At 40.7% G+C, this 17,583-nt stretch overlaps 1 protein-coding gene across 1 annotated transcript; it reads left to right on the top strand.

Moving 5' to 3' along the window:
- The first annotated feature begins 266 nt into the window (after window positions 1-266).
- fam204a (family with sequence similarity 204 member A) lies at window positions 267-15,967 on the top strand. Its single transcript, XM_071522603.1, has 7 exons — window positions 267-626; window positions 930-1,014; window positions 1,206-1,236; window positions 1,359-1,464; window positions 3,085-3,174; window positions 14,302-14,411; window positions 14,677-15,967. The coding sequence occupies exons 1-7, from the start codon at window positions 387-389 to the stop codon at window positions 14,726-14,728; spliced, it is 714 nt and encodes a 237-aa protein (XP_071378704.1). The 5' UTR covers window positions 267-386; the 3' UTR covers window positions 14,729-15,967.
- The last annotated feature ends 1,616 nt before the right edge of the window (window positions 15,968-17,583 follow it).

Here is a 17,583-nt window from a genome sequence, read left to right as displayed (position 1 = left end):
TCTCAGTGTAAAACCACTGACTGCTACTTCTAAAAACCCAAGCTAAAACCTGTACGGTTATGTTGCCCTTACAAAGAGAGCAAGCCATGTCTGTGTGAGCGTGCGTGCCACAGCCAATAGGAGCTTTCGTCTCATGTTCTATCTGCTCAACTGTTAAGTACAGCGCTGATTGGTTGACGTGCTCGACGCGACCAGCTCTCAGCCAATCGGTGCTGTTTTATTTTAAACGTCACGCTGTTTACCCGGAAGTGCGAGCGACTCACGACTCGAACGCTGTCGAAATGTACACAACGATATGTGGCTATTTCTGACTATTTAGCATTTCAGTCTCGTTAAATGATTAATTTTCATATAACCTCATCGTACCCGACTGTCAGCGGCTCAGCATGTACAGCGGACTCCTGCCCAAGGGTTTGACAGAAGCCGACCTCAGTTCAGATGATGAGGACGGTCCTGGTGTGCAGGGGCAGAGGGAGGACAAGTCTGACAGCTGCCCTGAAAAGTTGAGCGGTGCTGGGGGAAACAGTGGGTCAGTAGCGGAGGTAGAGCCGTCTGACACTCCCAGTGATCCGGACAGTGAGTCCCCGAGATGCAGCCTGCCTGGGATTTCCCAGGAAATGTGGCAAGTATGTTGTTTGCCATGCAGTGAGCTATGCTGCTTATATAATATCCATTCAGTCTGTTAGCTACTGTACTGTACCTGTGCTGCTGCAGCTGCTGTCAGTCTAAAAGAACACATTTACAATAAGGATGACATTTTCCCTTTGATCCCCAGCCCCGTTTGAAGTAAAGATGATGGTAAACATCTAGAGTGGTAGAGAGGTTTTTAGAGCTCTGTGTGTGCATCATGACATAAGATGTACAGCAGAAACATCAGTGTGTGTGTGTGTGTGTGTGTGTGTGTGTGTGTGTGTGTGTGTGTGTTTAAGAAATTCCAAGATCTACAGAAGAAGAAGGATGAGATCAAGATGATGAAGGGCCCCAGAAGAAGACATAGAAGAAGACACAAGAAAGGTTTCAGTTGCTGTATATGCGCCATGGTTGCTTTTATGAATACTATGAAAGCATAGTTCTTACCCTTACCCATATTAGCACTCTAGGCCATCCTGTTACTGTATAAAAAAGGAAAGAATGCTTAAGTGACACTGAAGTTGTAGTGAAACAAACTACAAACTTGTAACAGTGTGTCTTGTGTCATTCAACAGGAACAGAAAGCAAGGAATCAGCAGAAGAAAGGTAACAGAAATGTTTTTAATGCCCACACAAATTAGACAATGTGCAGCACTGCTGAATGTGGTTTGCCTTGTCATATTACTGGTAAACGTCATGAACACTAACAGCCACTTTTCCTCTCTCAGCACAGAGTGTCAGGTTGAGCGGGAGCAGCGTTGGGACGGGCTTACGCAGTATTTCGGTGTAAATGATCGATTTCATCCCCCCGCATGTTCCAAACCCCCTCCGAAGGTAACAAAGACTCCTGCCTTCCAACTTGAGGTTTAGTGCCGTCTCTGTCGGCGCTGTGGTTAACACACCAACGTCTTTTGTGTTCCCGTGCCAAAGTGTCCTCTCATTGTTTTATTTGATATGACACGTGGATTATGGCACTCCTTATGGTAGCTCAACCTGACACTGAGGAGAATATTAAGGATTATGTCAGGCTACAGTTAGTGATAAGATTAGCATGAATCTCCTTTGCTGTGTGGTTGAGATTCAAGTAAAATGTTCACATATCCCTCTGTGAGAATCTGAATAGTACATACATGATACAGACTTTATGATTAAATCTAGTGCATTTAAATTAATGGTGACATAATAAATGAACAGGTGCCACTAGATCTTTAGAGGATTTAATCTTTAAAGAAATTAAAATGAAACGTTCTCTCATTTGAATATACTGTATTTCTGCAGTAAAAGATGAATGCGCATTTTACACAGAGGCATGCAAATTGCCAATGAAGCGAAATATTTTGCAAACTTGATGAACAGCACAGCTGACCCAATGAATGGGATATGTTCTCATTTCAATTGGAAATCCGTTTAATGGTTATTTGGAGTATTATTTTGAGCTCAATTTATCTCACAGCACCATAAAATTGAGTCTTTTTTTTTTTTTTTTGCTGATTTTGGCCTCTTTTTGAATAGGGGCAACTTTGAAAGGATAAAGAAATGATTAACAAGCTGAATGAAACAGAACTTGTCACGTCAACATAATGAGAGGGCCTTCATCCTTCAAATGCAGCTTCGTGTAATTAATACGTAATATTTGAACGCTTTCACACGCACTCTCACGTCTCTTGAGGGAAAAGCTGGAGTAGCATGGGGAGACGCAGTTTCTTCATCTGGCCTACAGTTTTTATACCAATGACTTTAAAATACATTTCATGGCACAAAGGATGATGGTCTGTCAATACGATGTCTGTTCATAAGATGGAATAGACTGTAATTAAGTCACATACAGTAAAATAATTAGACTACAAGGAGAAAATCATATTAGGATGCACTGTGCTTCCCATGAGCTTTAGCATACTTACTTCAGCTACGTCTTTAGGCCTGATAGTATTGTCCCGTATTTTTAGAATTGAGTCAAGGTCTTCAAACAATAAAACGTACATCAGAAGAGTCACATTAATCATTACAGCCTCTTTCTTATGTGTTTCTTTTTTTTTTTTCTTTTTTTTTTTTTTTTAGTGTGATGAAATTTTTGGGGGCTGAAGAAAATTTGGCGCGCCGCTTCCTCAGATAGTCTCATCACTGCAGAACTGCCTTGCCATCACTAACCGGGGGCATCTCCGCACCCCCTCTGCTTAGGCCTGTAATGGAAATGTGTAATTAAAGAGTCACATTTATGTTTGGTAATCTCCTGTAGCATTTCTAAGATTTCCCCACTAATATCCAATCAAAAAGGTTTTCATTTGTGAAGGGAAATCTACATATTTGTAGTAATGGCAATCATATTAAAAATAAGGCCCTGGGGACTTTTGAAGTTACTCTTTGATTTTTTTTCTCTCTCTCTCTCTCTCTCTCTCTCTCTACCCCTATTTCAAAAAAAAAAAAAAACCCTCTCAATTTTTTCCTCTTCTGCAGTCCGGCCTAGAAAAGAGCATAGAGAGCGCCATAGCTGAAGGGGACATTGCAAAGGCGGAGGAGATGAGCGACAGACTCGCCACTCGAGAGGTACGTTGTGCTGATAAGAGATCTTTGGGGTGCTCCCGCTGTGACAAATCAGGCTAATGGATCCGTGGCCATTTCTGCTGCAAAGACATAGAGGAACAAAAACACACGCAGACTCCCACCATTGAGTCCTGCAGCCCTTTTCCATTGAGTTAATGGAAAGCCCTCCCCTTAGTTTTGAAGTGCTGCAGTGTCTAAAGGACTTTTGGCTCTGCTTTTTAATGAAGGGTACATTGCTTTCAAGCCAACTGTTAAATCATTCTCCAGGTAAGAGTTTCATACCTTTGAAGTGTACATGTCCCTAAATGCAGTGCCTGAAGTTTTGTAACTAACCGTCTTGGCAGGCATCAAGGATCAAGTGGTTTTGAAACTAATTTAGCATAAAATGTAGCCCACACACACATATAATTGTGGTTAAAAAGACATACAGCTATAGTGGTGCTGCTCCGCCGGGAGAATGGCCACACTTTCAGCATCAAAGTTAAACTTCTTTGTTTTATGAGGCATGCTGCTCACAGCGTCCCATAAGCGTTTTCATTTTTTAATAGTAGCAACACAGAAATGTAAACATATGTTCGGTTTTTCCTTTGTGGTCTTGGACAACAATAAAACTAAAGGTACAACAGTGAATTGGAAATCACAGTACAGTAGATCTTTGTTTATCTGAACTTCAGACTTCTGAATTAATAAGTCTGGGATAATCCGCAAAAAATAATAGATTTCCTTGTTGCATGTTGCATGCAACTCAAAGCATTTAAATGACTCCATAGACTGTACAGAACATTACAAAGTGCATCTTCTTGCTTTTTTATGATTATTATTCATATTTTCAGTAAGCCTTTGGCCTGGAAAACACTCACTCTCTTGAATGGCCTTATTCAAATAAACAAATATTCAAATAGGGTTCTGTATTTCTAAATGACAAAATATAACATATAAAGGACAGGCGTGGGACACGTGATGCAATTGTACTATCCAGTGCATTGGCATTACATGCATGGCCCTGGTGTATCTACAGTGCGTAACAGACATTACTGTGCACAAGCAGACTCCTTCCTATTCTCCTCTGAACTGCGAGCGGAGCGGTCACATACGGGGAGTGACACGAAAGCGCTGGAAGAGTGGCACCTGCACCGCGGCTGCAGAAAGCCTCTTAGAGCGCCGGCGGATTGGTTTAGACTGAGCTGAGGTTCCTGCCTCCCTGGCACCTGCCGCGCGTCTTGCCAGCAACATGATGGACTTGACAGCAGCCTGGCAGCGACGACTCATTGTTTAGCAGTGATAACTTCATTTCACAAGAGTCGTGAAACGGCCGTTTTCCAAGCCCAAAAACCTAGGTGACGCAAAGTTCTAGCCCGTTGCTTTTGAATACAACAAAGAAAAACCACATTCCCGAATTCATGCAACAGCTAAAGAGAAGTGAATCAGTCTAGTAAATGTACTTTTGTTTTTTTGTACAATCTGCCAAGTAAAAGCCAAAAAAGTTTGACGGATTGTGAATCAGTTTTGGACAGGATTATGGGATATCTTAAAGGATGCAGCCAGTAACGCAGTTGTGCTTTAGATAGCATTTAGACCCAAATGTTTGTTTACAGCACTCCCGTTCACTTTTGACAGGAGCACTGTGACAAACATTTAGAGGATCAATAATCCCCACTGTGGCCAGAATCAATTTCAAGGTTATAATTGAGTGGCTCATTTGGTATGGAATGGCTTAGATGTTTAATTTGTTTACGGTCATAACACCACGACGTGATTGTGGCAGGCTTTTCACTGGAAGAATAGGAACAGGTTTTTCTCCGCAAAAAATGTAAAAGCATTGCGACAGCTGTGAAGAACTAAAGAGGCCTGTTTGTCCCTCTAGGCATTGTTTGTAAAGAAAACGCTGGTACATGTTGGATGACAATGTTTCAATGTATTTCCATCCTCAATCTAACAGTTCCCCACTTATCTCCTCCAACCAAAGGGAAATGGAGGAAGATAGAAAGCTTGCTGTCAGAAAACCCCCTTTATAATACAAAATTGTTTGTTTCTGCTGTTTTGAGCTCTCTGAAATCAATTAATGATTTCCATTGCTCTACTTTCTTCTCTTTAATCTGAACATTAAAACAATTTGGTAAAAAACCTGTTTTGAAGGCTCCTTACAAATTCTGTGATACGCGCTCTTTCATCTGTCCAAGTTCTGAGACGCACCGCTCGGATATTACAGGTTGCTTTGAGATTTCCTCCTCATTACAGTTTTTAAATGTTTCCCCAGGCTGTTATTCTTTGTTTCAGATGATTTTGAAAAGCCATGCTCCACTTTTTGTAAGCGAAAATTATTAAGAACCCCCCCAAAGATGGTGCAAAGTAATCGTATCCCATTTTAGGTAAAAACATATTATTAACGTCTACCTTGCTGCGACAAAGCCTCCTAATGTATTCTTTTAAAATCCTGCCTTTTAGGAAACAGTCACTCAGATTGGTTGTCTTTTCTCATAAAGACATATGAGTCTGTTGATCCTCCTCAGCACATTTTGATTGTTTTTCAAAAAGCCTCAGAAGTCCGAAAATATTGTAAAGAGCTTCTGGCCCCTAAAGTACTTCTATTAGTTCAGTAGATTAAATGGTGCAAGTCCTCCAATTAAGAAGACTGGGTCTCCATCCTTTGATTATTGCACATTATTTGACACTGCTGTAAGTTGCATATAGGCTAATTAATTTCTGTAATTAGCATAACATTAAGCGACGGCTATATATAACCAGCTCGCCCCCTGTCAGGAGACTTGATAGCATCCGGCAGCTCATATTGGAGAGATTGATTTCCCATGCATTCCCTGGGAAATGAGCCAGTGAAAGCTCAGGGAAGTTAAAAACAGATACCCATCGGTACTCCAAAGCGCAATGTTGCTCCCTTTGCTTATAGTATGTCATATAAAGCATAGTATGACTTACAAGGGGATTCATAATGGCGTCATAAGGAATTATTGGTTCCCATATAGCAAAGAGCAATCAAAATGTAGGTTAAATCAGAAAATGACGCTTCATGATTAGCCTTTGCATGATCTTTTGATAGTTCTCATCCATCAATGTATGCTAAATGAATATGATAAATCTAACAAGCAAGAAAAATGTCAAAATCTCTACTTCCTCTACTTTACTCACTGCTACTGTACTTTCATCGTCATGTCACACCTACCAGTCCACCCTCTCTCTCATGTTTCATTCGTCATCCTCCCCTACAACAAATAATATTTTTCTCTCTTTATGAAACCGAACAACCGAAGTCTTTTGAAATAGTCAGGAGCCGCACTTTATATACAGTAAGTGGGTATAATTCAAGACAAAAGACTGTCACACCGTGTTACGGCTTACAGTTCCCCCGTAGCACTCATCACAGCTATTAGAGTGGCATTACCACTTCAAAACAGAAACTCTTTAGTCTGTCACAATAGGGGGTGTCAAGTCCATTTCATGACTTCCAGAAGCTAAAGAATATGAAAAGGAAAAAAAAAACAGTTGCATGGCTCCTAGCCTCTCCTGAACCACGTCACACATAAAGCGAGCATATGCCTAGTTTTTCACTTACTTTTCAGTGTATACAATGCAGACTATAGCCTGGCACTATCAGGGATCAGTGTAAATACAATATTGAGTTTCACCTTCTTTTGCCAGGCCAGAAACTCTTCCATGTCATTCCAGAGATGATCAGTTGCATTGAGATCTACTGACTGGCAGATCGTTGCAGTCAGCTGACTTTACTCTTATATTAATAGAACTATTCTTGGATAATCCTCAAATAGTGGCATTATCTAGCTGAAAACAATCCATTCACTTCAGTTGGAGGTCTTGCTCAGGTTAAACAGTTTACATGAACCTGATAACCTGCGATGGAGTGTCCCAGTTGTTATGAATGAGACTATTTCCCCCTCCCTCTTTGACTGAGCAATAGCAGATTACTTCTATTACAGGGGAAAGAGATGATGATCCCCATAGTAATAGTAAGTTCTCACCACTGTTGACATCAAAATGTAGCCATAATGCTGTGCGAGGCTGGGTTTGCATTGACGACAGTTTTGAGTTTATATGTATCAGCAGAAAACCAGGTTCCTGGGATAAGAACAGAATTATCTGTAAGTGTGGTGAAGGCACCTGATGGCAGTAAGGTTCAGATATACTGTGGCATGTATTTATGCCCCACTTTTATCCATGAAAACACCCCAGATCATCATGCCTCCACGTTGCAATGGTGACACATTGCATGGTAGAATCATGTACTTATGTATTCTCCAGAATTTAGCTGTCTCATCAGCATGGGATGGCAGGAACTAGGATTATCCAGACCAGTCAGTGGCTTCACTTACATGCACAGAGAGTTCTGTTCTTAACCTGGATGCTGAAGTAACCTGGTGTTTGAGTTGATGCATGTAGACGTCATCACTGGGTTAGAAGAAACCAGCTAAACTCATACTCTGACTATGAGAAACTTGGTTAAGATGCCTGGTTTACTCTGATATTAAATGTGTTACTGTGGCATGGAAACATCTTTCTTACTAATGCTTTCACTTTTGATTTGTGCAAACTCAGACTTGCCCAGGTTATGAGTACATTTTGACATCAACAAAAATACTATACTGCTCAGTGAAAGAGGGTAGACCTTAACTGGAGTATGGCCAGTAGTAGTGTACTGCATGCATGTAAACATCACCAGTGTTTGCCTATTTCTTAAGGTTGTAGTGTTTTTGTATCTTATCCCACACTGCAACTGCAGTTACTTATTTTTTGCTGAAAGCAGTGAAGTGACTAAGTTGCCAGCTGCATACCGTGCCCTGGCTCTTTCAGCACCAATGTTGTACTGAACTGGTAATTGACGAACTGTAACCCTGTCTGTTGCTCTGCAAAATTGCCGTCACCCTCCTCTGGCCTCTGTCTTTAATGAGTCGTTTTTGACCGGTTGCTTCCTGTGGTCTGGATGTCCTTTGGGTGCTGGACCGTTCTGTACTCGCTGTTGAAACTGTTGAGCATGAAAAAGCCCAGTAGTGTTGCAGTTCTTGACACACTCAAACCAACACACCTTGCACCTACCGCCATACCCTGTTCAAAGGCACTTGAATCTTTGCAGTTTCACCATCGAAACTGGTTGAAGTAAACGTAACATTTAAAATCAATAACTGATCACAGTTTTCACCTGGATCGACTTGGTCAGTGTATTTCATGGAGCTAATATTTAGATCACTCAGTGTACAATAGGCACACTTTATCATATGAATATGAGTGAATATTATATAGGGCTGTTGATCATTTTTGTAGCTTTACAGCATCCTGATGGTTATAATATCCCTCATCAGATTTCAATAGGACACGCTGGTGAAAAGAACGCCCCACTGTCCTTGAAATACAGCACACCCTTTGGAAAGCCTCGCTTAAATACTGTGAAACAAAGGTGGCTCGGCGGGCTTTGTTCCGGGAGACATGGTGGGTTAGTTGAGACAAAGAGCCGAACTAAGACTGTTTCATGTTATTTATGTCGTTTAACTCCCTTTTTTTTCTTCTCGCCACCTTTGCCTGCCATGCCCATGTTTGTAATCAAAAATTAATGAGCGGCGCTTTTGTGGAAAGTGGGCCTTATCAGATCCCTCCTCTCCCCGCCCCACATCAGAGGATGAGGCCGGCTCCCTCTACCCCGCGCGCCCCCCCGGGCCACCGCCGCATAGTTTAGGGAAACTCTCCTCTTTGTTCATTTTTCCTTCAGCATAAGCAATTTATCACTGAATGAACTTTTATTGTATCTCCGGATGACTCACATTAAATTTTCGCCCATTAATTTTGAAATGGATTTTGAAATGGGTACTAAGCTTTTATCAAATGCCTGGGAATCTCATTTGGATTATTGTATTTCATTAATTACTTGATAGACAAAGCATACTTTTCAATGTAGATTTGTGTGCTGTTTAATTAATTAGCATGTTTTCTCTTTTAATTGAAGCCATTTTTTTTTTTAAATTAAAGCCCACAGCAAAACACATATATAATTTGTTTGTAATTAGGCCTTAATTGGTGGTAGTGGAAGCTTAGCACCCTCGGTTTCTTTTTTCATGATTGCCATTTTATTGCCAGTCAGTCATTAATTAAACTGTTTTTTTCTAATTAGCTTATAAAACTGTTGATGGCATATTATTGTAAGTGTGAGTTCAAAGCTTGCTAATAAGCCTACCCTACTCAGAAGAGGCGAGATAATGGAATGTGCACAAAGCAGGCGAACTTTCAGAGATTTTTTTTTCCCTCTACTCCCTAAAGATGACATGTCATGTGTATCTAGCATCAGATTATTAGAAGAGAAAATAGAGACATGCATTATACCACTGGCTGTTCTACTGTGCCTTCCCTGGAGTGGCTCTCTTTTTGCATGCCATGTAATGCTGTTTGTCAAAGTGGTGGCAAGATTACATAAACCTCTTATGAGGCTGCCCCATGAAAGACTGATAATCTATGGAGAGAATAGGGGGGGAATGTAAGAGCATGAAGGTGTATGCTGTGGTTTTTGGACCAGATGATGTATGGGAAATGGATGATTTGCTGTACTGGGTCATTCTCATACACTAGACATTGGTTGGCAGGGGATCTGCTATTGCTGAATTGAAGCAAACATAATTGAGATAATTCATGGAGGTATAAATTACTATCCAACTCTGAAAATCAAATGCCCAAGATAGTATTTTTCAGCCATTTAGATAATTTTTCACCATTTAGATGTAGTCACACAAGGTGTTGCTGTGGCTCAGTGTCACGCTCAATATTCTGTGTTAGATCTGATATATACATTATTGTTGATTTGTGTTCTTCATGTTTACCTCAGTCCATTGTTTTCATGAGATTTTCCACAAATGTGCAAGGCAGAACAGCTGATAGAAACTTAAGATTCCTTTTCTATTAGATGTGGGCAGTACTGATTGAACTCGATCTCTTGCCCTTCTTGTTGTTTCCTGGTGCAACATTTAGACTTTCCTGCCAGAAGCCCATTTTACTTTCCCTCCCACACCTCAATGCTTAGAAATTATGCTGAAATAACATGTGAGCTGCCTAATCTGATATTCATTCCTTTCTTATATAGCCCTGCTTTCCAAAGTTGACTAAGGCCACATTATTTAGGCATTAAGGTACTGTGATAAGGGAATTAGGCTGGTCATTAATCGTTTACACGTCAAATGCAGCAGAGCAGCTCGGGGAGGTGATTTAGCGAGGCAAAGCCATATAGCCCTTGTTAATCCACCTCTCACACGTTTTAATTGGAAGAGGCTTCCCTGGATAGGAAATTTATGAATGGGTTTAAGGCCATTTCTTCCTTAAAGCCATCATTTATTTCATATTGTTAATAGGAGCTTTAACACTTTATCCACATGGAGACATATTTTTCTCCTCTTTCATTCAACTATTGTCTTTTGCAGTTACTGTTTAAGTGTTCAGTGTGAATCCTGTACATGCTCATAGAGTCAGAAAAGGCTTCCCACTGCTTCCTTGTTATTCATCATGCACCTAAGAAATAACGCAGTAGAACAGACACACAGATGAATGCAGTGTTTGCAACTGTTATTAAGATGGGCTCGGTTTGTCTTGTGCGTGGCTTACGCAGGAGCGATGCTGAAACGCTGTGTTGAGGCCCCGTGTTTGGGAGTCCACTTGAATCTCCATGACGACCCAAACATGAGTGAACAGAAAACGGTGCTATTGACTTAACCCTCCTAGTGGCCTTAAGCTGCTGCTGCTGCAGCGCCAGCATTGTGCACCATGAATTTTTTCGCCTTCAAATCTTCCAAAGGTCAGAGTATTAATCCTCTGAATAAACCTTGCCTTTAACAGGGCTGCGCTCAGGACGGACTTAAGAGAAACAAAGCAGGGGAAAATGGCTGATGGACACTTAATTGTATTATAATATGGGGCGTAGTGGGAAGAAATGCCTCTTATGAGTGCTATAAACAAAGCATGCAGGAGGTTTCGTGTCTTTTTTTTTTCCAGCTTTGTATTTTCATTCTTGCTGCATATTCTTATTTCTTTTTTTTTCCTCCCAGCTTCTGATGTGAAAGGATTTGGCACTAAGATGCACGCAAGGGGAGGGGAAAAAAATCCTGAAAAGTGGATCAAAAAAGTAAATGAAAAATAATGTCATATTACTGAAAATATGAGAGGCTAATTTGTGCCGACTTTTTGCTAATTTTGTTCTCGCCACAGAAAGAGGAGCCGTCACCTGCTCGGCGCCACAGCGCTGACAGTGCCAGTGATCCATGAAATAAGCTGCCGCTGGCTTTGTTCAGATAAGAATGAACAAATCTGCACAATGTACTGCTCTCGGAATCTCATTTTCATACTTGCATGCAGGCTAAAAGAAATAAGCTGTTTGCAGGCTTGATTAATCAGACATTTGAGGGCTTTTTTGTCTCTTTGATCTGTTCGGTCTCCTAGGTAACTTGGTTGACATTAATGTTGAGCCCCAGTAAAGACAATCAGGGATTGTAGACTAAACTGATAAAAAAAAAGGGGGGAAAAAATTAAAGACCTTTAACGCTTTAAATATAGTAACGGCTGTGTGCTGCATTTAAAAGAGGGGAAATGAGGGGCATGCAAGTGGGTTATAATTTTTGCTTTTGGAATGTTTGGGAAGGCGTGTTTTCAAGACCTTTTGCATTTCAAACGCTCCCCACAGGAGAGCAGGTTAATGTGGGTAATCCTTGTGTAGAAAAAACCATAAATCTCTGTCTGTGAATCTGAAAAAGAACCCAGTTAGCATCACACGGTTTCATTTGATTCGCTCGCAGAACGAGGCGTCTCCACCACATGACTTTTATTTCCAGTAAACTCAGAGAGCCGGAGCCGTTCGGTGATTTGTCAACAATTTAATAAACCTCCGATTTATGATCTCAGCGTGCATCGGAAGCGTTTAGCACCCACACCACTTGAACGCGGTGCAGGGGGGAAAGCCCCGGTGTGGCTACTATCTGCCTGCAAAATCTACTGCAAACACAAGAGCAATCGCCTATTGTAACTTTCCCCTTTTTCCCGCGTCGGAGTAGAAAACATGATTTGTGGATTTTTTTTAAAAAACCTATAAAATGGCGAGGAATTAGAAAACTGTCATAGTATGTACGCTTCAGGTTATGCAGACGCTTTCACAAATCTTCCAAGTGACTGTATAGATGAATGCCTTGAGGGCCCAGCCAGAGCCCGGCACTTGCAGCCAGCTGAAGCCCTTATCTTAAATCCAAGCAAAGTACCATTAATCTTTTTGAAAGACCTTTATGGCTTTTAATGTATCCCAAATTAGAACATTTTACACCCTTGGTTCCTGAAATATGGTGATAAAAAGCCTTTAGAGTTTAATTTTTCCTGCCTGCTCGCTCTGACCTGCTTAATCCCAGCATGCATTAGGAGATATTTTAGTTTCAGTCTTTCTAATAAAGTTTATCCCACTTAATTATAATTGAAACATTTTTTTTTCCAGCAGGTCTTTTTTTTTTTTTTTTTTCTTCAAGTGGCGCAATGGTGGCACATTTCTTCATTACCTTAAGACGTTCTTTCCCCCTGATTGTACTGTGAATATTGCAGAGAATTACCCAAAGGTTTGGTGAAATTGTTCCAAGTTGTTTATCAAAGTTTGCCTTTGGTTGAATAATAAACCTATCTCAGGAGTGACAGAGGAGGCAGGATTTTTCCCTTTGTTTCCTGTGCTTCTGTGTGACTGGGGTTATTGGGATTATTCTGCTTCACAATACACACATGTCTTCCCTGGGATTTGAATGTTTGCCTCTTGCAGTCACGGTCATTCTCTTCACTTCTGATTTCAGGGGCTGCCTGCAGTATTGCAAATGGAAAGTCTCTTTTACACTAGTGAGGAGAGGAAAAAATGCCATCGCAATGTTTTTGGAGGGGCAGAAAAAAAGAAAACGCTGAACATTGTTTCTCGTGGTTTTATATTTTTATTTCATTTGCACATTAAACAACAACAACAAAAAAAAAATGTAATCAAAAAGAAACGGAGCATTGTGCGGAGAGAGATTATAAGCCAGGAGCTTAAAAAATGTGACTTCGCCTCAAAATACCTCAAATAAAAGGCAAAATAGATTAGAATAATTTCAATGAAACAACGTGCCCATAATTTATTGAGCTATGGGGCAGTTAACAACCCCCCCCCTTCCTCCCCTCACACACACACTCTTACAAATATACACTCATTCATATGTAGCAGTATTTTTGCCTTTCTCATTTCTTAGCTACAGCAGATGGCACCTAACTTGCTTGGAAATAATTCTGGAGAGAAATGACAAATGTTAAGTTTTAATTGTGAATCCCTCAACTCTCCTCGACATAACGACGCTTCAAAATCAAAGTTTTCATTCCCTGGACATCGTATTAAAATGCATGCGCATGCCACACATAGGTAAAACCATCAGATGTGTTAAGAAGAATCAATTTGCAGAAATGTCATGACAGATGAAGAGGAGGAAAACCACGTGGGAGCTGGCAGTTTACCAGCTGAACACCCTATTAGTTTTCTGAGGCATGCTGGAACAGAAAAAGGTGTGTGTCTGAGTGTGTGAGAGTATATGGCAGGGAGGGGCGGAGGGGCGGGGGGGGGGGGGGGGGGGGGGTTGTTTACGAGCTACACACACTACACACACTCTCTTGCAGGACCAAATGAAAATTTTGATCTGAAACCATTTTTATTTTGCAAATACATGTATTAAATATGTCATTACATTTCATTAAATATGTAACGATTCCCTGCTCTATGTATTGTATTGTATATTTTCACATGAAATATCATCAAATGCTTCATATTTAACTGAATTACAATGTTGTTTCTCTATTCTAGGTGGTGATGTCATCATGCAAGACCTATATAGAACTTTTTGACTTCCTATAGGATATTTTGCACCTATTTTGACCAGTCATAATGTTATGTATAGGTCCATAAATTAAATGTTTTTAGGATGTGTTTGTCCACTTTTCCCAGCACTGTTCATATGTGACACAGCTGAGTAACTAACCGGTACGGTGTGGAGGAGACAGAGCAGGGAGCAGAGCCTCCCTGCCACATCAGTCAGAGAGACTGATTTCCATCCTCTAATGGGCCGGCTCTCTGTCTCCCTCTCTCCATAGCTGGCCGTGAAAATCGCACAAGCCGCTGATTGCCGGGACTTTGTGCAGAGCAAACAGGAAGAGGAAGCATCCCGGGCCGCCCAGAAGAGGAAGAAGGAAATAGCTTGGGGGTATGATGCCTTTTTGTCCTCAGCGCTAGTGTTAGCCATTATATCTGCCATGTATAACACACTGCACACTGGCTTTCTTGCTTATTTCATGTACAGTTTAGGTAGATTGGATGGACTTTGAATCATCACTCATCAGGTTTCATTGGTTTAGTTTGGTGGATGCTAAGTTGACAGTTAAAATGTGTTTATAAAGCTGCACAACATTGCTTTACTTCAGTTTGCACAGTGTCAGTATTAAATGATTATATTTTTTTGTGTGTTGCAGGTTTGAGGCGAAGAGAAGATGGGAAACCAAAAGCAACATGGGCTTCATGTGACACACATCGAAAAGAAGGAGAATGCCTGCGACTTTTGTATTTTTTTTAATTTGCTAACAGTTGTGTTTCACAAGGCGGACTGATCCTGTTTCTTTTTTATCCTTGTATATTTCTGAACAGTTCACACCAGCAGATTGTGAGGGGTAAAAAGTCACACAATTGGCTGTGAAAAAAAACCCATCCAGAGAGTATAAGGGAAAAAATTATGGCGCATTCAAATTAATTCCTAAGGCGCCCATTGGTGGCTGCATTGTGGTATTTTCATTACATTTCTGCGATTTGAGTGCCTTTTTCCCTCAAATTAAATCTGGTGTACATTACTGGATGATGCGTTTATTTATTGCTGTAAAGTGGGTTAATCATGAAGGCGCTCCTTTCTTCTTCTGAGGAAGAGAAAGGAAAGATTAGGGCCCTAATGCAATGTACAGGATAATGTGCGATAGGATTTGCGAGTACAAAATGAAATTTGGCTGCTGTAAACTGTTGTGAGCGGTCGTAAACTGAAAGTTGAGTGAACGGGGAGCGTGTGAGACATGAAACGGAGGCTTTGCTGTTGGCCCTCACCCATGCTGTGAGACATGCTATTGTTCCTCAGCCCAAACAAGAGGCGTGCAGTGTTCCTCCAAGCCTGCACTGGCTGCTCATTGTGTGATGAGCTCTCCTCAGTATCTGTAAACTTGTCTAAACCGTAGATTCCTCCCTCTGTTATGTTGCACTTTGATCTTTTTTTTGATCTGCAGCATTCTCCTCTCCACCGACTCCTGCTTCTAAAATGCCTTTTCCTCATTCAGATTCCAGGAAGTGTTAACATAATTGCAAACAGCATTGCAAAAAGTGCAAGAATGATAATTACTTTTATTCATAACGCTTGGTTATTTTTTTTTTTTCCCCAACCAGGGAAAATGATTGCTTTGCTTCAAGGTAATGAGAATTAAAATTAATCCACCTAAGTTGTTTGCATTGCACATATTTGGGCACTTTGTCCCCTGGTGCGGTGTGATATTCTCATAGCTTTGCTGTGTAGACTGAATCGGTACTATGAGGAAAAATTAGCAAAACATCAGCAATAAAAGTTTGTAAGTATATGTGATTGTGATACGAAACACCTGAGCTAAAGAAACCTAGATATTGCATTAGTTACACCGTATGAAACTACATGCTGAATTTTGGACTGCAAAATAAAGCGTTTTGTATTGTTTTACACTCAAGTTAATCACATCCTCATGACTGTGTGTCTGAGAAGCTGTCAGTTGGTGAGAATTGGTGCTAATTAAACTATTAATTATCTCTGTAATGAGACGCGAGTTTAAACTGTGTTAAGCACATCAAAGTACAACATGGGATTTCTTCACTTTGATGACTGCTATGAAAAATATATCTTGACTGAGAAGTGAGGAAACATCAGAGATGTTCCAGTGTTTCATTAACGCAACAAAAGAAAGACTTTTAGTGGCTCGCTTTTTTTTGTTGTTGGTTTTGGTCTTCTAAAGTTATGGATAACTCCTCGAGGACAATGTATTTTCAAATGCATTGATTGATTGAGTTTAATAGTTTGTGTAATTTACAGAGGATGGCTGTGAATTCAAGCTGAATGCAGGTCTTGGGTGAATATTGTGTCTTATTTCATCAACATTGTACACATCTCAGAGATAATGAGAGCTTTTCAAGAAGGTGATATTCTGTTTGACCTGTGCTTGGATTATGTTTACCTTCTCAAGGAAAAGCCCTTCTGTACATCTTCTCATCCTTGCCAAACGCTGTTGAATGGAGAGGACTCGAGACAATATAGGCAGAAGCCAAAAGCCTCTGTGAATATGTGTTTGCCGTATGTAAAGCTGGTGAAGTAGTGGTTGTCACTGAACATGACCAGCGCTGAGCCAAGAGCAGCGCAGTGCCGTATCAATAGCATCTCACTTTATTAATCTCTTTGAACACAGGATAATGCCTTGAGCAGAGATGATTCTGTTTTTAAGCTGGAAAATCCACTTTCCCTCTCGTCGTGTTAAGCAGCTGTTTTCAATAGGCTGTTACTGCGGGCCAATCTTAGCCCCTGACCTAGGCTGATTTGTTGTGAAACGCAGAGACAAATTCCTAGGGCACATGTCGAACCACTCCTAGGAAAAGTGTTTGTTGTAAAAGGAAAAACAACAATCCCATTAAATGGTCGGAAAGCTGTTTTTGTGTGGTGAAACGGGGCTTCTCCCATGAAAGGGAACATGTGTTGTTGTCTGTAACAAGACATCAGCGCTATCGCTCGCCGCTATCGCCGGCTCGAACAGGATTAACCCAAAGGAGAGATCTCTGCCTTCACGGAGATGCGGCAGATAAAGGCGAGCGATATTCAAAACTCCTCACACCTAACACAGCATGCGGCTCGTACATGGAAATGCAGCTTTGTTTACATATTGCTCATACTAGACGTATAAAAGCTACAGCGCCCTTAGAATAACGTCATGTGAAAACCTGCATGTGAACTCAAAGCACGTGTTGGTTTTCACATGTGAACACGTCATTTCACATGTGAATTTTTCACATTGTATTCTGACATATGTGACAGTTTTTACTTCAAATGTGAAATTTTCAATTCATATGTGAAAAGTGTTTTTTTTCCATATGTGAACATTTTTTTTTCACATTTTCACCTGCCATATGACAAATTTGTTTCACATGTGAAACCTTCATTGTTTCACATGTGAAACCTTAATTACACATGCAAAGAGACAACTCACACAGGTGAATATCATTTTCACATGGGAAATGGGAGATTTTACATGTTCACATACAACCAACGTGTCCAAAAAGCACATGTGCTTTAAATTCACGTGGGTTTTCACATGTGACTTTTCTGTAAGCGT

The sequence above is a fragment of the Centroberyx affinis genome, unplaced genomic scaffold (genome assembly GCF_046629955.1).
Source record: "Centroberyx affinis isolate AG114_WGS23_722 - 3 ecotype Tasmania unplaced genomic scaffold, CSIRO-AGI_Caff_v1 ptg001004l_1, whole genome shotgun sequence".
Classification (NCBI taxonomy): Eukaryota; Metazoa; Chordata; class Actinopteri; order Beryciformes; family Berycidae; genus Centroberyx; species Centroberyx affinis.
The sequence above is the reverse complement of the archived record's forward strand: the minus strand, read 5'-3'. Positions and strand labels throughout refer to the sequence as shown.

Bases quoted from the DNA above. Each gene is read 5' to 3' on its own strand.
- fam204a (XM_071522603.1), top strand. From the start codon at position 387: ATGTACAGCGGACTCCTGCCCAAGGGTTTGACAGAAGCCGACCTCAGT. The intron at 627-929 runs GTATGTTGTTTG...TGTGTGTTTAAG, and splicing joins TTTCCCAGGAAATGTGGCAA to AAATTCCAAGATCTACAGAA. The intron at 14,412-14,676 runs GTATGATGCCTT...TGTGTGTTGCAG, and splicing joins AAGAAGGAAATAGCTTGGGG to GTTTGAGGCGAAGAGAAGAT.